This window comes from Brassica napus, chromosome A7, assembly GCF_020379485.1.
Source record: "Brassica napus cultivar Da-Ae chromosome A7, Da-Ae, whole genome shotgun sequence".
NCBI lineage: Eukaryota > Viridiplantae > Streptophyta > Magnoliopsida > Brassicales > Brassicaceae > Brassica > Brassica napus.
This window is the reverse complement of record NC_063440.1, coordinates 18,147,331-18,164,729: the sequence shown is the minus strand read 5'-3', so window position 1 is coordinate 18,164,729 and position 17,399 is coordinate 18,147,331. Positions and strand designations below refer to the sequence as shown.

Here is a 17,399-nt window from a genome sequence, read left to right as displayed (position 1 = left end):
AAAGTTAATTTTTTCCTATTTAAAAGAGCGTTGAGTGAATGAATGTTACTTGATCCAAAATAATAGTAGAAGAATTATTTATAGAAGTTTATAAACCCAATTTATCCCCTAAATACGAAACCACAAATTATAATCATTAAGCATAAACCCAAACGTTAAGTATTTGATTGACAGTATTTTTGAAAAATGATATACAACTATTGGCATTCAAACAAATTTTCAGAAAAATATCAGTGGATTAAAAACAAATGTATAAGAGAGAAATATAATTCATGATTTATATATTAGACGTCAACTGTAATTTTATAAAAGTAGAACAAAATTACAGTGACAAATAATTACATTAACTAAAAATAAAAATCTTCTTATTAAACAGACAAACCACAAACAGTGAACGTTAATATTATTTTCAATTGAAAGTATATTAAATATTTAAAACATTTAAAAGAATTTAAATACTATTGTTCTTTCACTTGCTTTACACAATCTGAAAGAAAGGAAGCATCAAATATACTTCATTCTACATATAAGAATTAGAAAGCATAAACCTTCATATGTTTTCAGAACCAGGCTGAATTCGAATAACTTGTAATCAGGCTACAATCTAAAGCTTAATTATACATATTTTGTGTCTTCTGTCTAACTTTTTCATCAACATCACAGAACAGAAAAGAAGATAATGATATGAAAAAACAAAGTTAATGATGCTGCAAACACACAATCTGAAAGTAGGGAAGCGGAGGAAAAAAGACAAGTAAAGAATCTTCAGAATAGTCGCTGTGGCTCAGTAGAATCAAGCTTACTGAGTTTTTTCTTTTAGCAATCACTGGCTTTCAGGATCGCTGAGATGTTTCTTACACCAAGAACTCGCTTTACGTTCTCCACCTCTTGTCCTTTTGTTCCTAGGAACAACAAGCATCTCAGAAGCCAAACATGATCTTAGAACCGAATCTTGTTCTGTTTCTTGAAGTTGCTGCAATGGTAGCACACTGGTTCCTGCTCCTTCCTCAGGCTTCTCACCTTCTTCTTGGCTACTAGTTTCCATCAAATCAGCATTCATTTCTTCAGCCACTCCATTTCGAATAAATATATTATCCAAAATCTGCAAGTTAGCCGAATCAGACAACATAAAAGAAGATGTTCTCAACTATAATAACAAAAGCAAAATAACAAACTTACATCTTCACAAGAGTCTCCAACTTGAGGATGGTGTAATGTAACATCTGCATCTGCGAATAGACCAACAGTACTTTCGATTATGTCAGGGATATGAAACGCATCTCCGTAGCTTGAAACCACTCCTTCAGATGAGAACATTAAATCTCCAAGAACGTAGTCTTGCATGAGGTGAGAAGAGTTGTAAACTCCAGCAGAAACCGTGGGGCTAGGCGCAGAACTTGCAGCAAGAAGGCTCAGATTCTCTGAAGAAGAGAATCTTGCTGCGTTCTTAGACATCACAAGATCAACTTGAGTTTTCAACCTATGAACCTGTGAATGTACCAGCTCTATCTTCCAGAGAACCTTTTCCAAGACACTATCTCCATCTCGGTGGTCGAAAAGTGAGTCATCTTCATCTAAAGCCACCCGGTCCTTTGACTCAATCCGTGTATCCTTAACAGCAAAGTCATCAGCCACTGACATTCCATCTGAGCTCAATTTCTTTGTGTCTGCAACAATAACCACAACAATATATTGAATGATATGCTCAAAGCAAGATAGACATTATGAGTTGTTATGTTATAGTCCCTTACCGACATAAGAAAAGAGGTTATGATGAGACATATATGAAGCTATATCATCTGTGCTCTCAACCTTCTTACGCTTTCTTCTCCTCTTTGCTGCTCTTTTTCTGTAAGAGGGATTAGAAAACGGTAATGACTTGATTCCCTTGCCATACGTTTCCAACACAGATGGATCAATATTAGCTCCAAGCTTTTCTTGATCCAATGATTCAAGCTCCTTTGGGTATTCTAATGCACGAGACTCTATCTCCCTAATCTTTAGCTCAACCCACTTGGATCTCCACATCAATGGCCTTATAAAGCTCTTCCAGTGATTTGTCAGCCTTTTCTTCCTACAAAGAAACACAATATAAGAGACACAAAGAGAGATAAAACAAGAAACAATGGAGCAGCAGAAACACACACCTATAATGAAAAATGCTGCTAAAGGAATCATAAGCAGGTCCTAAGTCAGTTTCATCCCAATAATGAGATTCCACCTCAGCATCTTCGGCCAGTCCATTACACAACATGTCAGCATCCTCAGATGCAGTGTCGGAGAACGAGCTTGAATATTCAGTAGCGTTTGGATCTTCTTCATCCGTGGTGGCTATGTTGTTTTCATCAGATTCAACTATATCAACATCCAGTTCCTCACCTGTATTAGCACTGGTAAGGACACATTCTTCATGTCTTCCTCCAAGACTCTGCTCTACATTTATCTGTTGACTTTCTTGGTTGAGCTCCATATGTGGTTTAGCCACAGTCATTTACACATCGGAACCTACAAGTTAAAATTCCCTGGTTGATGTTCCTCAATGAAGTTACCTGGCAATGAAAAACCGAGAGTATATACTTATGCTACAACTTGCACCTAATCATATAAACATTCAGATAGAAAATAGATTAATCAAGCAGTGATAACATCTTATTTTAGACTACTGAGCAAATTTTCCTGAATCTTAACGGTTTCCTTACAGCTAATCATATAAACATTCACAATTATGCTCAAAGAAGCTCTAAACCATTACTAAAATAAACAAAGGAAACAATAAAAGCTAAAGTCCATAGCTAATAACGAAGCTGGAGCTCACAAGGCAACAACAAGAAGAAGAACAAAAGGTCAAGACCTTTGCAACCAAACTAAGAATCAAAACGTATAGTTTAGATACAACAGTGAGGATTAAGAAGAGGTGGGAGATTACCTAGTTAGTAGTGGAGGTTTGCGGCGAGAAGAGAGTGAAAGAAGAAGAAGAAGGAATGTTGTGAAGGCACTTACAAAAACGTCTAACTGATCAAACCGATTTATACTACACCTCAATTAAAAAACCTAAACGTGGTCCTTCCCTCTCTATCTGTCTCTCTATGTTTCCCACGTGGCTTACTTTCATTTGCTGCCTCTTCGATTAACTACCACTTGTTGTAAAACCGAACCGAGTTAATTAATTAGTTTATAGATTGTTATCCGGTTAACTAGATTCTAGAAATCAAAGTTATTGCATCATGCATCCATTTTCTAATTGTTGATGAGATGTGCAGAGATAAGAAATATATTTCTATAAATAGGTTTTTAATTAAATTATCTAAATAGATTCTACACTTTCTTTGCTTGTTTTATTTTGTTGGATAGTTTAATCCAGTTTGCTACTTTGTTTCAAGTAAGAGATGTTAAAAAACATCCAATAAAGTCTTAACCATATTTTAATATTCAGTATTCAGTTGATGGGCTGATATCTGATTCAAAAGTAAAGACTAATCAAATAGTTCGGTTTGACTAATGGTATTGTATAAAAATGATTGACATTAGCAATTTACAAGTTGAGAATTATAAAAAAAAAAGATTATTAGTTAAAAGTTTTTTTCGATTCAAAATATTTAGAGGGTTTAAATCCTTTGTTAAACCAAACTTAACATCATTAGTTATGTTGTTTAGGTTTGCTCAACTTGATTAGGCTATATATTATTTTGATATGATTTCATCTCTAACGATGGATTTATTTTCATGTAAATTAATAATCTATAATGAGAACTTTCCAAATGAAATGTAATAATAATAATTTTGTGGGTTTTTTTCAAAGAAGAAAATTTTCAAAAGAAAGACTAAAAATGAAAGGAAGAAAATGTACACGTTTTTCATTTTTTCAGTTTAAAAGTCTTCACTCGGTGTTCTAACTGCTGTTCAACACAAATTCCAAAACTAACCCTCTATTCCCCTCAGTCTTCGAGTTATAAAACCATAACTGTCTACAGTTCCAAGGGCATTCCTGTAAACTCCCTCTCCTTAACTCCTAAACTTCTCAGTTTCTTTCTTCTCCAAAAGTCATTTCTTCTCTGTTGATTCCATTTGTCGGAAAAAATGAATCACTAGACCTCGTTGATCGCCGGTGAATTTCGTATTTTTATCATCTTACTCTATCAAAATCGAGATGGTTCCTTCGGGAGTGGAGTTTCTGGTACCTTCTACGTGGGAGATTGAGGTTGCGGTGGCCGCTTCCGCTTTCTTGATCGTTTCTTATTGGCTGTTCGCTTACAAAGTCGACGGAGATGAAGAAGCTAACGGTGGTGTTGGGTTTGATCGGGATTCAGGTGGTGACGCCATCTTTGACAAAGACAAGGTTTTTGATTTTGTAAATTGACACGTTTCTTTAGTAGTAATAACAAGTTTATGACTTGCAGTTTGTGCAATTTATTTTTTATTGTGTGTAGATAGGACAGTTGAGAGGAGACACTCAGACAAATGCTCCATACATAATCAAGGTTAGTGTCTTAAACTGGTTCTTATGTTTTTTCATCAGCTTGTCTGAAGACTTTGAAGATTAATGTCGGATACTAACATTTCATTTTGTTTTGGCTTTTTTTTGCCAGGTGGAACTACTGGCTGCTAAGAATCTCATTGGTGCAAATTTAAATGGAACATCAGATCCTTATGCTATTGTTAATTGTGGATCAGAAAAACGATTTAGGTAATGAAAAAAAGCCTTTTCTTTTTTCAATTGTTTTAGATGTTATAACTAAGTAAATAACGAAAGAACGTATATTAATGAGTGCTTACACTTTGGTTTGTCAGTTCTATGGTCCCTGGATCCAGGAATCCAATGTGGGGTGAAGAGTTCAATTTTCCTACAGATGAGCTTCCTGTTAAGGTTATCATCTTTCACAACTTTAAGATGCTTTAGGACTTAGTTGGCTTGTTTAGAATTCTAATGTGAAGGAGCCTAGGCATAAGGTCTAATATATATTGTAGGACGAAATTTTTTTGCTTACATATGAATTGGTAAAGAATACTGAAAAGAACTTATCTTGTAGATACCTTTTTATGTTTACCAGATACGTTTTCTAACATGTACCGTATGTTTTTGTTATGTCAGATCAATGTAACAATTCATGACTGGGATATCATTTGGAAAAGTACTGTCCTTGGCTCTGTTACTATTAGCGTCGAACGTGAAGGCCAGACGGGTCCAGTGTGGCACTCATTAGATAGCCCATCTGGACAGGTATGTATATTCCTAGTTCCGGTTTGCATGTTTTCTAGTGTTTTTAGAGGCTAATCCACTGTTGTTTGTCAGGTGTGCCTTAACATTAATGCGATCAAACTACCGGTGAATGCTTCTAGGTAGTCCGCTCTACTTGGTTTATCTTGTTTAGAGAGTAGAGCAGAACATATTTAGAAGAGGTTGTGTTGTGTTTACCAAATGGATTTTCATTGGTAGGGCTATAACTGGATATGCTGGAGCCTGTAGAAGAAGGGTCTCGTTGGATCAGCAAGGCCCGACAATTGTACATCAAAAGCCAGGGCCTCTGCAGACGATATTTGATCTCCTCCCTGATGAGGTAAGCTAGTCACTACTAACTACTTACTGTATTACTGTAGTATCTCATATGTGTTCATTACTCTGACCATGTTCCCTGCAATTTTACTTAGGTTGTTGAGCACAGCTACTCATGTGCTCTGGAAAGGTCATTCTTGTACCATGGCCGAATATATGTTTCTGCGTGGCACATATGTTTTCACTCCAATGTTTTCTCTAAGCAAATGAAGGTTAGTGCTTCTATTAGTTTAATAACTACATTCTAAATTCTATGAAAATTGTTAAAACTTCCTCTGCTTCTCATTTTGCAGGTAGTTGTACCTCTGGGAGATATAGATGAGGTAGTATTATTTTCTTGACCACTCAGAATTTCTATTTATTTAAACTGATAATTGGGCCAGTGATGCATAAATGTTTATTATAGATTCGTAGAAGTCAACATGCATTGATAAACCCAGCTATAACAATCATACTACGGATGGGCGCTGGTGGACATGGTGTTCCCCCTCTTGGGACTCCTGATGGTTAGAGATTTATTTTTATTACTGGATTTTAAGTTTTGTGATTAGATCAAACTTCATGTCTTTCTACATCTTCAGCAAACATTTTTTTTAATGTTAGTTCAGAATATTTTCACATTTGGTTTCTGGCATAGCCTTTTTTACCTGTAGGACCAAAGTTTAGTTTTTGGAAATTTTATCTGTACTGGTGCTTTGTCATGTTTATGTCTCTATGGAATACCTTCTTTATTTCAGGTAGAGTGAGGTATAAATTTGCATCGTTTTGGAACAGGAACCACACACAAAAAGCACTGCAGCGTGCAGTTAATAATTATCATGCAATGTTAGAAGTTGAAAAGAAGGTATCTCTCCTATTTGGCTGGCTAATAAAGCATTTAAGCTTTGATGTGATTGCCTGAAAACTTAACTTCTTTTGTTGGCTTGTTACTCTATAGGAGAGAGCAGAGTCTGCCTTGCGTGCTCATAGTAGCTCTGTGAGAGGAGGTGGTAAAGTACAAGTGAAAGCTCCTGAAGATACTGCAGCTGTACCTGTAAAGTTTCAGGCATTTGTCAAGGAAGAAGTCCTTGTCGGCATTTATAATGTAAGCATTTGTTTCTTCTTGTTAATGCTATCTATAGTTGTTTTCTGGAAGTTTAGGACATCATACTCTTGTATGCAGGATGTTTTCCCAGGCACACCTGAGCAGTTCCTGAACCTTTTGTTGGCTGATGATTCCACTTATACTAATGAGTACAGATCTGCACGGAAGGATAAGAATCTTAATGTAAGTTTTGGTATTACTATCTTAGAACATTAGCTTTCATACATAGGCTTCTAATAGCTGTGCTCTTTAGATTAAACTTATCTGGAACTTTGTGATCTTTCAGATAGAGCCTTGGCATACTGCTGAAGAATATGATGGTCAAGTTAGAGAGATTAAGTTCAGATCCATTTGTAATAGTCCTATGTGTCCACCAGACACTGCTGTGACGGAATGGCAGCATGTTGTTCTGTCACCAGATAAGAAAATGCTGGTAAGAATGAACTTTCCCTTGGAAGGTAGTAATTGATAATGTTGTTCAGAATCATTCTACAAACGAAAAAAATTGATATCGATCTGATCATAATACTTATATCTTCCATTCTTCCAGGTTTTTGAAACTGTGCAACAGCCACATGATGTTCCTTTTGGTTCTTACTTTGAGGTACATTGATCTATGAGTAAAATCTGGTTCTGAGTTCATCATTCTCTTTGCAACCCATCATTCATTTCAGCTTGGCATGCTTCTTAATCATTGTCTGTATCAGGTCCATTGCCGATGGCGATTGGAAGCAAAAGAGGAGACTTCCTCTGTAATAGATATAAGAGTTGGTAAGTATCCTTCCAAGGTTTCCACTTGTTCCAAAGTGTGTTCACTAGTCAGAGTAAAAAACTTACAATGGCACAATGTATGAAATGATCTCCTGTATTCATGTACAGGTGTACATTTCAAGAAATGGTGCTTGATGCAATCGAAGATTAAAGCAGGAGCAATTGATGAGGTTAGTTTATGTCCTTATTCCGATCGACTAAGCTTAAGATTCCCTCTATAATAGGCCTATTATGATGCATTTGGTTTTTGATACTTGAAACACAGTACAAGAAAGAAGTGGAAGTGATGCTAGAAGTGGCATCGTCGTATCTCAAGTCACACTCATCCTCAACCAGCCGGGGGGATATAGACAACAACTCTACCTCGCTACCTTCAATACCAGAAGACATAAGCTCCTAATTTACCAAAATTAAAACAGCTTCTCAGTCTCCATCCTCCAGTCTACTAAGTTCTTTTTACATGTATATGTTCTCGTATTACGAAAGGGGCTTGTCTGATTTCTTGTACTAGTGACAAATAACAAAGAAATGAAAAGTTTGAGTCCTCTCTGTAGTTGGTAAGATACTAAAATACCAAGTACTACTACAACTGATCAGCAAAATGAATTTTACCATAAACCCTCCTGAAATCTTATTAAGACAGACAGAACTCAAACAACTGAAGCTGAATCTTTGTCCAAGTAGAAGTAGAAACGACTCAGGACTGATACTTGCAACAACCAAAGTTGTCAGAACTTGACAGCGGTTGTCCAAGTGCCTTGAACACTGGGGTGCTTGGTCACATGTCTAGTCCTCAGCTTCACCACTTTCCTACCAAGTGAGTTCCTAAGCCTCGTTGCATTCAAAGCCACTTGTTCAGGATCCATGTTCTTCACACACACCACCCTCTCATTTCTATTCCCTATACAACAAACCCGTATATAAAATCGCTGAACCACCCTTACATTACATGTACATTATAACAAGCAAGAAAAGGTTAGAGACTACATACTGTATATGCCCTTGAGATAAGGATGTTGCCCCCTTGAAAGCTCGGTTGCCACTTCGAGCTGCGGATTTTTCTCTATCAGCGCAGGCAACTCTGATTCCATAAAGGCTCTGTATATTAATTTAACAACAAGGAACATGTTCAGTACTAGTTCCTAACTATGAAATGGTAACGATTTCATTACATTGGATACATCAAAGAGAGACAATAAACTTATAAACATGAAATGTTGTTCAAACTCCAGATTCGTATAGATACATAGATGATAAAGAATAGGTGGTGGTACCTTATGCCTCTACTGCTACCTCCCCAATTACAGTAGCTCACTACGAGCTTTTGGAGCTGCCATACTCCTCTAAGCGCCATCTCAATTCTCTCGTCAGAGACCCTTACACAAACCCTACCTAAGCAAAAAAGAAAATCACGTGATAGGTGCACGTGACTTTTCTGACTAAATGAAGATGGGCTTATATTATTAGTCTTTTTACATCCTAATGGGCTTGTATTAGGCTTAAAAACACATGTGGCATGATTGTAACTATTTGTCTCATAATTTTGACTTTTGTATTTGAGTTTTTTTTTTTGTTGTTGCTACTAATGGCTAGTCCTAGAGTCAAAAAGTTCTTTAATTTTTTTTTTTGGGAAGTTTACTCGAACATTACTTATTTTAGAACAACTAACGAAAACTATACAAATCATTTTTCTATTATTGAGATTTTTTTAATACCAAATGTGCATTTTTTTTATGTTATCAGAAAAACCGTATTTACAAAAATGTCATTATTTTTGACGATGCAACTGATTTATATGTTGATGCGGCTGACTTATTGTTTTTCATGATAATTACGGCTGATTTTTTAGAAAATGTTTAATTACCGAAATAGTATTCACGTTTCGGCTGACTTACATTATACATGAGGGCTGATTTATCTAGGCTGATTTATCTAGGCTGGGTTATTTATTCGTTTGGTGGCTGACTAATCAATTTTCCATGTTATTCGTCATGTCACTACTAACAAACATTACAACCCGGTTTGTCTTTCTGTTTATCTTCTTCTTCGTCTTCTTTATCTATCTATCTTCTTTATCTTATTCTTCATCTTTCTTAGAGATCTTATGGATCCGGTAATTATTGTTTCTGGTAACTGGATTAAGAAAAACAGATATGTATTTAATGTCGACAGTACATGGTGTAGAGTTCTGCATTTAGATGAGAAAACAATACATGAAGAATTCACAAAGTATATACTCGATGATTACGGATTGAATGAATTGAGGCATCAGATTCAGCTTAGCAATATGTTCTCGAATAAAATTTTGAAAACAATAGCGCACGACACTCCACCAGTTTACGTCTCCAATACTCAAAAATTGTAATGTTTTCTAAGCCTAAAGAAAATCGAAAAGTTACATCTCTGTGTGGAGATTACAGAGAATAAGGATGATGAAATGAATCAGAATGAAAGAGCAAGAGAGACGAGTAAAACATTTTTTAGTTTTAGTTCAGAAGCAGAAGTTTCAGAAGTTAAATCCAGAGACAAAAACTACAGTGGGAGTTACCATGGTTGCAGTTTAGAGGAGGAGCGCGAAGACAATGAGAATGACTCTTCAAGTAAAGTGGAAGGAGAAAAATCCAAAATAGGCGGAGAAGATGAAGTAGGTGAAGAAAACGAAGAAGATGATGAATTTGAAAGCCGATTTGATATGTTCGAAGATTCGGACGGTGCGTCATCTAAAAATGATAACTTCAGCTCATACGGTGAGTCTTTAACACAAGACGAAGATTCACCTGACGCTACCTCCCAAAAAGAGATATCAAAACTTGTCGATGAACGGAAATAAAGGTAATCCAAAGGTTTTAAGGTTGGAGATGTCGTTGCTAAACCTTGCGGTAGAGCAACGTTACGAGAGTAAAGACGATTTCATGAAAATAAAAAATTCAATGTTTTTATGTTTAGATTCTTTATATACAATAATATTAATGAGAGCATATATATTTTCATAAAGTAATTCTAAAATTTTTATCTTACTAAATATCGAGTTGTATTATAATTTAAAATCTTTAATTCAGAATAAAAAATTCTATTAATTTTTCGTGTTTATTAATTTATAAAAAAAATATTTTATATATTTAAATTTGGTTGATTCATTTATATTATATAAAAAAATCATCTGATTTGCTTGCTTTCAACCTTAACGGTTTCAGTTCAGAGAAGAAGGATAGGGAATACACTTTCATACGATGTCTGCTAGTTATGCAAAGTATGGTACAGGAACGCCAAAGACAAGCCAATATATTCATTCAAGATCTACTTCTACAACTTATTTTGAAGCCAAAATGCAATCTTATATCTGTCTTTCTATGATTATATACATTCTTTCAACTCCACTACACATATCTTTCGTCTTTCTACATGTCAGACCAAACATAGATATAATGTGTTTCTATATATGATACTATGTGGTTCTAACACAGATGCTAGGAACCTGTTCCGAGGTACCCGTTACTACCTCCTGAACTTCCCATTGCAGCACCAGGTATATCACGGACCAAAAACTTCACCGTATGTTTTCTCATACCGTTTAGTATCTCTAAACATTCTTGAAGATCAGAATCTGTCACCAACATCACCCATTCTTCATCATCATCCAAGTATTTCAACTGAAATGCGCCCTCTTGCAGCTTGAAACGCTTACCAACCTCTTTGTATAGCTGAGAACACCCAACCACAAATGGATCAAGCTTGAAACGTATAGTGTCGTCTCTATAAGTTGCTTTAACAGTCAGTAATGATCCACTCTCGCTGCTACTGTTATGAGTTCTGAATGTTTGGTTATGATCTTGTTCCATGGAAGTAGATGAACTTCTAACAAGAACTGCTCCTGAACCATTTGATGAATCTGACATGCTACTTGAGATAGATGGGTTTGGTTCAGCAAGTGCTAGAGAGCTCAGGCACCTACGGACACCAAGGTCTTTATCTTTCTTTACATCTGCACTCCTTGTCCCTATATCAAAATCATCACTATAGTTCAAGCCAGACTGTTTGCTTACCCATGGCTCCATCAAAGATCCTGAGAACATTAAAAATAGCTTATTAGACTCTTCACCAATTCTAATAGCTTATCCAAATAGGTTCACTTACCTGCAGGTCTTGCTTCATTTGTTTCAACACTATCCTCCAACTTAACCTTCCCACCATCATGAGACTTGACTTTCAAAAGCTCTAAAGACACATCTTCATCCATGTCACACTGTCTCTTTAAAAATGCATCGTCATGATGACATGGTAGACTCTTTTGAGTATCAAACTCTTGAACAAGAGAGCCAACTGCTATGAACTCGCCTGTCGCTGAGTCAAACTTCAGTCCTCCTTCTACACCTTGGACAGAGTCCAGCACTGTCTGTATTTTCTTCAATGACCTATTCACTTTGTTAATCTTGCGAGATGGCCACCTCATGATTCCGTGTTGTCTGCATATCCGTTTGAGTGTAGTCGGACAAACTAAAGAAAGCATCCATGTCAGCAACTGAAAAGTTAGTAAGGGAAAGAAGCAATGAACACTTATTCTTACCACCAAGACTCTTTGCAGCATCCTTTAAGCTCCCAGAGAAGTACTGTTGGAGAACGTTTAAGCTCACATTCTTCTCTGTGCTGCTTTTCTTCCTCTCTGGTCTTCTAGCTCCGCTAGTTTCCTACAAAATATGTGTTTATATGTTGTAAAAAAACACAAATTTACCTTGAAAAAGCAAAGAAATTTAAGAGAGAAACACATTGGGATAAATACCCGATTTTGCATATTGATCATGTGAATAAATATTTACAATTCTTTAGACCCGTATTTATACAGTTTGAACACCCGATATTCTTTTTTCCTTTAGAAAAACATTCCTATCTAACAAAGTTATTTTCTTAATCATAAAAGGCATACTGGTAACGGATATGACTTTTTACTGGTGCACAAAGATTTAACTGATTTCTAAAATCAACAATATGTAAGAGAGAAAACAACAGTTGAGATCTACCTGCCATTATCAAATGTAGAGCAAACGAATCAGACACATATTATACCTGTTGAAGAGTTCCATGAGAACCTGCTATATCACTCGAGAAGACACTTCTAGTATAGTTGAGATCTGTATCAAGCAATGTTGTCTGAAAGCTTCCTTCTGTAACAGTAGTTTGTGTAAGATTTAACATTCTGTCTCCACTCCAAAGTCCAACTTCATCTGAAACAGTTCTCAGAGTCCGACATATTCTCTGCATCGTACCAGAGAGACTGTCTAGCAAAAGTTGTTGTTCTGAGCTTCCCTTCATGTTTACAGGTAAGAAAAACTCGAGTATATAGTCACTGTCCCCAGTGAACGTGCTCCTTAGTTTGGTAGCAACTGCAGCATTAAGACCAAACTTTCTAGCATGCTGAACAAGAGGGTACTCGCTGATATCAAATGTCTTTACATCGGATGAGAAAGACGGTTTGTTTGATACGAATGCTTTGCCTGCAACTCCTTGCCCTTTGCTCAGATAATGCTCCATGCATGCATTTACAAAGCATTCCATGTCCATGTCATTCACATAACATGCAGACTCTTCTATGCAAAGAAGAGAATTCTCATCTGATTTTTTCCCATAGACTTTGACCAGCTCATTGTTGGTTCCCTTCGAGTAGCTGCAGGGGATCCAAGCTAGAGCTAGAGGCAACCTATGTGCATGGCACACTGCTCGAAGGACATCTCTTATCTCAGACAAAGCTTCTTTTTGGTTGCTTGAAACGTACTGAAAAAGAAACACATGATGTTAAAGTTTCTCCCGCTTCCAACTTAAAACCAATTGATGGATTGGTTCAAGTCCCTTTTATCTTAGTCATATCTCATCTAATTGTTTTGATAGGAGAGCTTATATTCTTACACACTAATAGATTTAGGCATAGAAGCTAAAAATGAAAACCATTTGTGTTTGCTTGGTTCAGAAGATGTACCTGGCAGCGAGGAATAGTTGATGTTTGTAAGTTCACAGCCTGACAAAGATAAAGAAAACATGAATCACACTGCCATCGTTGTTTGATATGATGTTCATCAGACACATAATGACATCAGGGAACACCACAAGAACAAGCAAAGACACAGAAGAGAATCACAGAGAGTGAGAGATAAGGGGAGTTAACCTGGAGAGCACGGCAAACAGAGTCCATCTCCAAATCAAAGTTTGGTTTCTCCCTGCATGTCACAAGTTCAAGGACAGCACAACAAGATGAACCAGATGCTTGAAGAACAGGAATTGCAATGGAGCCACGAACATCGTTATCTAGAGCATGCTTCATCCTTAAATACTCAGCTGTCTTGTAATACATCACGTTTGATGTCCACTCAGGAACTCCGGAGATAAAGACTCTCCCTGGAAGACCTGGAGAAGAGTATTGGCTTGTTTCTGCAGAGAATGTATACTTTCTCGACACTTCACGGTATCCAGATAACCTCGAGTCAAGCAAGTAAGCCTGATCACAAGTACTAAGCATGTAGTGATCTCCAGACTTAACAGGAGTCCAAAACTGAGCCAGAATCCCCTCTCCAGAGAACTCCATAAATAAACTTAACGCCTTAAGCATCTTCTCATCAAGTGAGTAGCTCAATGACCTTGGAACACTACACTCTATTGCACTACTCTTGCTTCTTTTACCTGATAGGTAATGAAGCTGAGAGCTCATCTCCTGCACCGGTCTTTTCTCGCCAACGTAACACCTTTCTAAACCATGGAAAGAAGGAGAAAGCTCTGCAGGTAATGCAGTGAAACCTCCAAAAGGCGTAGGCGTAGTGGATTGAGAGTTGGTTAAGCCGTATTGAGTGAACAAGATATCAGAAGCGGAAGGGGTGTTGCACCAAGAAGCAAAAGATTCAAAGTTCACAAGGTCTGAAGAAGAGCTAAACATGTCTTCTTCAGAGATCAGATTCTTAACCCAACCATCCATTTCTTCTGCTGGAATATCTGGAGAAGTGTTATCCATTCTTTTGATGATTAGACTGACACAAGGACAAAGTTTGGTTTCTTGGTAATACTGATCTTTTATCAGTTTGGTTCAGTTTTCAATTTTTCATGCGTATTCTACAGAAGACAAGGAATAAACCACAAAACACCAGATTAGATTCACTAAATGTTTATGTTCCCAACAAGTTATGCTCTATCTCCAAAACTAAACAAGACAAACTTCACCGCAGGGAAAAGAAAATAAATAAATCTTAAATCCAAAAATTAAACTACTGTATTGTCGACTAACATTATTTAAAGCAGCAACAGCACAATTCAGGAGGTGATAGGGATTCAAAGCTATTCAAAGTAAACAAACACCATTAAACAAAGAAATGAACTTGTAAGTTGTAGAGCTGAACCTGGAGCCTCAAGCAATATAGAAGAGTGTATGAGATTTTCAAAGAGGTTAAGCCGTGAGTTGTATTGTGGGAGAGGAAGGTTTAAGCCACCGAGGAATATATAAAAAAGAAGAAAACTTATTTAATAAAATATATATACTCAGGACTGTATATACTAGCCGATATGGTTTCTGTTAGAGGAAATTGCGGTACAAGCTTGCTCTGAAGCTCGTGGGAACTACATCAGCATAGAGAGAGATGGTTCCATTAATGGAGGAGAGATTCTTCGAGGTTCCTTATTATTTTAATGGTGTTTGTTTGTGTTGTTCTCTGCTTTTGGCGTGTGTTTGTGACTCACTGAGCCGTAAATAACGAGGCTTTTGCTCATCGACCCCACCACCTCATATATGAGGTAATAATGAGAAAAGTATGTGATATTTATTTTATTTTCATGGAATAATATAATTAGATGAGAGAAATAAGTATTTAGAGAACTATGAAAAAAGTTAAGGGCTATTTATTTATATATTTGTTTTTAATAGTAGTACTAGATTTTGATCCGCGTTTTCATTCTTTAAACTATAATTAAAAAAATAAATATATGCTAGTTTTTCATAGGTTTGAACATTTTACTCTAAAAAAACTCGAATCAGAACATACCAAAAATTACATGTTCGATTAAGCAAATTTAGGCTAAAATACCTATTTGGCCTTCAGGTCTAGTCCTACCCGAGATCTCATCAGATATTTGAAATATCCAAAATTTCTTGTATAAATTAGTTGTATACTCATATTTGAGTATTATAGTATATTTTGGTATTACGAATATCTTTTCATATTTCAGATTAGAGTTTGCGGTTATAGTTTCGAGTTTAAGGTACAATTTCATATTTTCAAAAATATAATTCAGGTATTCAGATAAATATTTTGGCAGTTTTAAGTTTTCAGATCAAATTTTGGATAAAATTTTGGGTATTTGAATATTTTTAGGTATTTTTAAGTTTTAGGATCCATTTTGGATATTTTTTGATTATTAAATATTTGAAATACCAAAACATATATTTGAATACTCAAATTAATGAAAGCTTTTTTATTTAGAGAAAAAAAGCTTAACATAAAAAAGCTCTGAAAGTATATAATAATATCATGAGACATGTTTAGAAATGATGATATTTAGTATATTGAAATTTTATATATGTATAATAATTCTTTAGTCCAGTTAGTATGCGTCCAAAAAATGATTTATAAACTTGGTTCACCAAAGTTAATCGAGTAATAATTAAAAATTAAGTTCCTCGAGTACCGATTAAACTGTTAGGATTAATTAAATGTATTAAATATTATATAATTAGAAAAATATAAAGTAAGACAAAAAATAATTAGTTAATAAAAAAGTATAATAATTTTTCATAAGTACATTTTTGGGAATGATTCTCTTATTGATTTAAAGGTAAATTTATTTTAATATATTTTTAATGTTATTTTCATATTTTTAGAAAAAAATAACATTATTTTCTAATTTTATTTTAAAATATAGAGAAAACGTTGTTTAAATGATACATTATAGTGTTGACAAAAAAACGATACATTATAGTAAATTTTATTTTTATTGTAAAGTTATTCGTTTTTTAGGAAAATAGAAAAACACATTGAGATGGTCTAAAAAGAGTTTTAGACAGAAGGATAACTGTTGCTCAAAAAAAAAAAAACAGAAGGATAACTTTAGGCTGCAGTGGATGAGAAATGTGACATGTGTGCAGCTGTTAGATTTCGTAGCCATGGCTTTGCTAATCTGACGTCACTTCTCTCATTCATTAACTCAATCAGTGAGAGAGAGCTGTCACTTTCTCCTCTTTTCCATATAAAACAACAACGATTATAATTAGAATAAAGCTGACAAAAAGGACTTTAAATAGCAAAATAACTACTTCTCTTTTCTTTATGTGTTAGCAAAAAAGTCGATCTGTTTGTGTTGCTTAATGCTTTATGTCGTCATAAAACTTGAATTTTGCACAATCGTTAATTTAAAATATGGTATAAAAAGGAATAATGTAAAAACCAACAAAGATGATCGTAAACCTAAATCATTGTGTTTACGCATCTCTTAAAATAATCAGATCACGTATTAATTTATAATTTACTTGATCTCCCATAGTATTGGAGCGACTGTCGGCAACAGTATACTAATTGTCCACTACCCATGAATGAAACAATAATCAATTGGTCGATACATTTAAATATGAGAATACCAAAGGATTATTTCAACACACAAAGTCATCTTCAGACTCCATCTTCAATTTTAGTTCTTTAAGATAGTTTTAATTTATAGAATTAACAAAGATAAACGTTATTAGTACAAAACCATTAAATAACAAGGTCTACTTTTAACTAATGTATAGAGAAAACTGCCATTAAAACTCTGAAATCTATTTTATTAAAGTAGAAGTACTTTAAGTTTTTGTTTGACAACATTAATAGTAATAGAAAAATAAATATAATGATGTTTAGAAACATGGATAGCAGTAAGTTAGAAAAAAAAGTAATGAATTTATGTTACTTGATATATATATTCAAATTAAAATAATAATTTAAAATTGATTTATATCAAAAATTCATTAAAAAATATACATATATTCAAAAA

The 17,399-nt window shown here is 35.1% G+C and overlaps 4 protein-coding genes and 1 long non-coding RNA gene across 6 annotated transcripts; 1 reads left to right on the top strand and 4 right to left on the bottom strand.

Annotated features, from left to right (window-relative positions):
* Positions 1-592: 592 nt before the first annotated feature.
* On the bottom strand, positions 593-3,023 carry LOC106356808. 2 transcript variants are annotated; one of them, XM_013796535.3, is made up of 5 exons: positions 2,927-3,023; positions 2,148-2,505; positions 1,752-2,074; positions 1,180-1,667; positions 593-1,102 (listed from the first exon to the last, which is right to left on the bottom strand). In XM_013796535.3, the coding sequence occupies exons 2-5, from the start codon at positions 2,489-2,491 to the stop codon at positions 824-826; spliced, it is 1,434 nt and encodes a 477-aa protein (XP_013651989.1). In that variant the 5' UTR covers positions 2,492-2,505; positions 2,927-3,023; the 3' UTR covers positions 593-823. The 2 variants fall into 2 exon arrangements, with proteins under 2 accessions (XP_013651989.1, XP_013651988.1); XM_013796534.3 differs by having other exon boundaries at positions 2,148-2,549; positions 2,927-3,009.
* A 979-nt stretch (positions 3,024-4,002) lies between these two features.
* LOC106353146 (BAG-associated GRAM protein 1) lies at positions 4,003-7,959 on the top strand. The gene is made up of 18 exons (XM_013792837.3): positions 4,003-4,336; positions 4,428-4,478; positions 4,587-4,684; positions 4,789-4,864; positions 5,090-5,218; positions 5,291-5,337; positions 5,435-5,555; positions 5,647-5,763; positions 5,845-5,874; positions 5,958-6,057; positions 6,289-6,395; positions 6,489-6,635; positions 6,714-6,818; positions 6,922-7,068; positions 7,186-7,239; positions 7,343-7,406; positions 7,515-7,576; positions 7,672-7,959. Exons 1-18 carry the CDS (start codon positions 4,148-4,150, stop codon positions 7,804-7,806), a joined length of 1,779 nt encoding a protein of 592 aa, XP_013648291.1. The 5' UTR covers positions 4,003-4,147; the 3' UTR covers positions 7,807-7,959.
* Positions 6,295-6,928, bottom strand: LOC125576216. The gene is made up of 2 exons (XR_007314605.1): positions 6,702-6,928; positions 6,295-6,582 (listed from the first exon to the last, which is right to left on the bottom strand). It is a non-coding gene; the product is annotated as an uncharacterized LOC125576216 (long non-coding RNA).
* On the bottom strand, positions 7,882-8,839 carry LOC106353147 (54S ribosomal protein L51, mitochondrial). The gene is made up of 3 exons (XM_013792840.3): positions 8,681-8,839; positions 8,398-8,504; positions 7,882-8,307 (listed from the first exon to the last, which is right to left on the bottom strand). Exons 1-3 carry the CDS (start codon positions 8,758-8,760, stop codon positions 8,135-8,137), a joined length of 360 nt encoding a protein of 119 aa, XP_013648294.2. The 5' UTR covers positions 8,761-8,839; the 3' UTR covers positions 7,882-8,134.
* A 1,820-nt stretch (positions 8,840-10,659) lies between these two features.
* On the bottom strand, positions 10,660-15,168 carry LOC106353148 (protein NLP9-like). Its single transcript, XM_013792841.3, has 7 exons — positions 14,780-15,168; positions 13,561-14,495; positions 13,375-13,413; positions 12,468-13,172; positions 11,971-12,091; positions 11,541-11,900; positions 10,660-11,469 (listed from the first exon to the last, which is right to left on the bottom strand). The coding sequence occupies exons 2-7, from the start codon at positions 14,395-14,397 to the stop codon at positions 10,874-10,876; spliced, it is 2,658 nt and encodes an 885-aa protein (XP_013648295.1). The 5' UTR covers positions 14,398-14,495; positions 14,780-15,168; the 3' UTR covers positions 10,660-10,873.
* Positions 15,169-17,399: the final 2,231 nt, after the last annotated feature.